At 44.5% G+C, this 3,634-nt stretch overlaps 1 protein-coding gene across 1 annotated transcript; it reads left to right on the top strand.

The window, feature by feature from the left end:
- Positions 1 to 1,264: 1,264 nt before the first annotated feature.
- LOC142884157 (uncharacterized) lies at positions 1,265 to 3,499 on the top strand. Its single transcript, XM_076019674.1, has 2 exons — positions 1,265 to 1,731; positions 2,198 to 3,499. The coding sequence occupies exons 1-2, from the start codon at positions 1,437 to 1,439 to the stop codon at positions 3,070 to 3,072; spliced, it is 1,170 nt and encodes a 389-aa protein (XP_075875789.1). The 5' UTR covers positions 1,265 to 1,436; the 3' UTR covers positions 3,073 to 3,499.
- Positions 3,500 to 3,634: the final 135 nt, after the last annotated feature.

Genomic DNA, 3,634 nt, shown 5'->3' with positions numbered 1-3,634 from the left:
AGAGACATGGATCCAGAAGAGGTACTGGCACTGACGGTAACTGAATTCAAAGTTCAAACAGTTTTTTGTTTTTTGTTTTTAATAACGCCACAAACATTAAAGACGTTTTACGTAAAGGACAACAAATCACGTGACAGGAAAATAAAGAAAAGTTCCAGAATCATGAGCAGGGACCAAAAGCATTGGGGTGGGGGGATCTTGGTGATGAAATTATGTCTTACAATATATGTTGAAATTGTGCATCATTGCTATACTTGTTATTTCGGATTAAATTCACTTGGGTAAAGTGCCGGGTACTCTTGTACTTTCACGCAAGAAAGCTGCCGTATTTAACTCTTTTTTTTTTTTTTTTTTTTGTCAAAGCTCATTGGTACGGATGCAGCGATGTACGCAATTATTAAACACTTTCAAGTTATGGCAGCTTCAGAGAGTTTGTGAGTTTTGAGAATAACTTCAAATGTGAGTGGTTTCAGTTGTAGCTATAGTTCAGTTTGCTGCAAGTCCCAGTCCTTCTAATAATAATGATAATAATAATGATAATAATAAAACACCCCCATCTAACGGTGGAAATGAGACAGTACAGCATGCTCTTGTACCGAGACCACCGCCTGACTACTTTGCCTATAGTAGCTTTAAATGTGAAATTTGGCTGGTTTAGCAGTGCACTGTCGTATGTTCTGTGCGTGTGAGACTGTGGAGCTTAGTGTTTTTTTTTCTTCTGTTTTCATAACAACAGTGAAAGGTGTGTTATCTGAACCTTTACAAATATGTACAACTTTATTGTTCAAATGGGCCCACAATTCACTGCAATATTACAGTTTTAGGCTTCTTTTGCTGTTTCATCACAAGTTACAGTTTGTTTATACAATATATTTGGTATAAAATACATTTGGTAGCTTCTTTCTTTTATTAGTTGTTAGTTTAAAAGAATAAGAGGCAGGGTGACACCCTGGACAAGTCGCCAGTTCATCGCAGGGCCACACCCGGAGAGAACCCACGCAGACACAGGGAGAACATGCAAACTCCAGACTAGATTAATATACGTTTATATTTTCTAGATAACTTTAGTTAACTCTTTTAGCCCTGAAAATCATGTAGGACAAATCTTGTGTTTATGAAGTAATTATCTAACTTTTATATGCGCTACAAAGTCAACGTGGCGTTGTAGTGGTTGTTATGATAGTTGCATATTTTTGTTTTGTTTTGTTTTGGCCAAGATATTTTGTCCAACAGCCCGAACCGTAGGTCTTCCGCCATGTGACTAGCGTTTCCTGTTGCCACTACGTCACTTCCATGTTTTTCCACCTCAAAACATCTTCTGTAATGTAGGTTACCGCGGTTAAAGTAGTAGCCGTAGTCTAACTTCCCGTCCACGGAAAGTTAGCTCAACGTTCGCCACGTCGCGGCCGCTGCCAGAGGTGCTGAGCAGGGGCGACATGGACGGCTGCGTAGCTTTTCAGAGCAAGTTAACCTCCATCATGGAGATGCTAGCGAAGGCTGCCGTGATGGAAATCAATAAACTTTGGGAGGACGGCTTCAAACTCGTACAGGTCGAGCTTCGCCGGAGAGATCACGAGATAGAAGCCCTCAACAGGAAGTTGCTATTGATGGAAAACGAGCGGTTCGCTGTCCTGGCACAGGCGCACACTGAAAATCTGTCGTCGTCATCATCATCATCATCTTCCTCCAAGAGAGATCAGCAAAACAAGTTGCTGCCACCCAGCGGTGATGGTAAGTACACCGGGGGACGCGACCGGAGGGGTTTTTTTTTTTTTTTTTTTTTTTTTTATTTTATGTAATCTGGGAAGGAAAAGGCAGAATGACAGAAATGTGTCTTTCAAAATTATAGAAATTATTTCATATCAGATATTTCCCTGGCTCCAATTAATTAACAACTCCAATCGACTCCAGAAGTCGTAAGCCAATCTTAAAAACAAGAATACCATATAGTCCTTTTCTCTTTTAATCTTTGAGAGTCATTTTTTTTTTTCCATGTTTATTTTTCCTCACGCCGCACCTCCCCTGAAGTTCCCTGGCACCCCCCAGGGGAGGCGCACTGCCTCACACTGTGAAAACCGCTGGTCTCGATACTTTATCAAAGAAGATGCGTTTGAGCAGTTTTTAATTTGGTTTACTTGTGATCCCACTCTGTAAATCAACTTTTTCTATTTTGATGTTTTTTTGTTTGTTTCTTTAGGGCCATCCATAGCTTCAGTCCAGACTTTGTCATCAGAACATAGCACACGAGAGGTAACGGACCCCTCAACCAATCACAGAACACCATCAGAGCCACGACACGAAGAGAAACAGTGCGAGCAGTCATCATCTGACAGGAGAGATCGGCTTGAGCAGGACTCGATGGTCAAGCTGGAGGACGAGGTCCTGATCCTGGAGGAGATGGACGACTCTGAGGAGGCGCTGGGCCATCACGACCTGGACCTGCAGCAGCAGCAGCCCTCTCAGCTACTGGAGGAGCAGGAGAGCCACCGCTGGTCGGCCGTGTCAGTGGGAGACAGCGACTCCAACGAGGACTCGGACTGCCTCTGCGAACCGAAGCAGCTGCTGCGAAACCTGGACTCTGAGCTCGTGTTCCTCCAGAACGCCCTGGACATCTTCGACAGCTCAGCCGTGGCGACGTACTCAGACAAGTTGGCCCGGGAGAACGGGCAAGGCGCGTCGGGCAAGTCGAGGGAACCGGCGCCTTTCGACCCGGTGCAGCCCGGTCAGCCCATAGAAGTGATCAACCACCCGGACCGGGGCGTGGTGATCAGGCTGAAACCGCCCCCGACTAAACACACGGCCGCCTTCACCGCAGACAGCAGACTCTTCCACCCCGGCGACGCCGAGCTGTACCGAGCCATGGCCAACCGGCCCAGCAAGGAGAAGTGGTTCATCTGCCCGTTTTGCGGCAAGAGCTTCGACCGCATGAGCCACCTGGAGATCCACCAGAGGATTCACACCGGGGAGAAGCCCTTCACCTGCGACACGTGCGGCAAGAGCTTCTCTCAGAGGAGCAACCTCCGCACGCACCAGAGGACTCACAAAAACGCCGGCTCCCAAAATCCACTCTGAGTCAGCGGATTTAAGACCAGGAGAGGAGATACAAAAATCTACCTAATGTCTAGATTTATTAACAAATGTGTTCTTATTGAACGGTGGTTGTAGCGAAGTGGTGTACTTCCTTTGTTAAGTTTTGACACAGCTTTGTTGAAAAAACTTCATTTTGATACTCCTGTTTTTATTCTAGACAAATTTTAGATATTTTTAAGTTATTGTAAGGATATTCTGCTCTAACAGTTTAACTCTGACTTTTACAAGTTTTTACTTGATAATGTTCATTGTTCAGGTGACTCTCTTTCAAAGTCGATGTGGGTGTAGAGGACTGATTAGGTAGCTCTGACAGGAATGTCTCTGAGGCTTTAGTTTCTTAACAGCTGATCTGATCGGGCTCTGTTCACACAGTAGGTTCAAATCAATAAACGCCTGCACTGCCATTCTATTCAGGTCTGTGAAATTGTTGTTTTGTCTTCTTACAAAAATGTTTGCACAGATGAGTCAAAGAAAAACTTGGGGAAAAAACAATTTTCATGTCAGGACAACTTCATTTAGAGTCTGTATCTTGGCTAAATTTGCT

Source organism: Nelusetta ayraudi, unplaced genomic scaffold, assembly GCF_046127955.1.
Source record: "Nelusetta ayraudi isolate G7.1 ecotype Tasmania unplaced genomic scaffold, CSIRO-AGI_Nayr_v1 ptg000011l, whole genome shotgun sequence".
In the NCBI taxonomy this organism is placed as follows: Eukaryota; Metazoa; Chordata; class Actinopteri; order Tetraodontiformes; family Monacanthidae; genus Nelusetta; species Nelusetta ayraudi.
The sequence above is the reverse complement of the archived record's forward strand: the minus strand, read 5'-3'. Positions and strand labels throughout refer to the sequence as shown.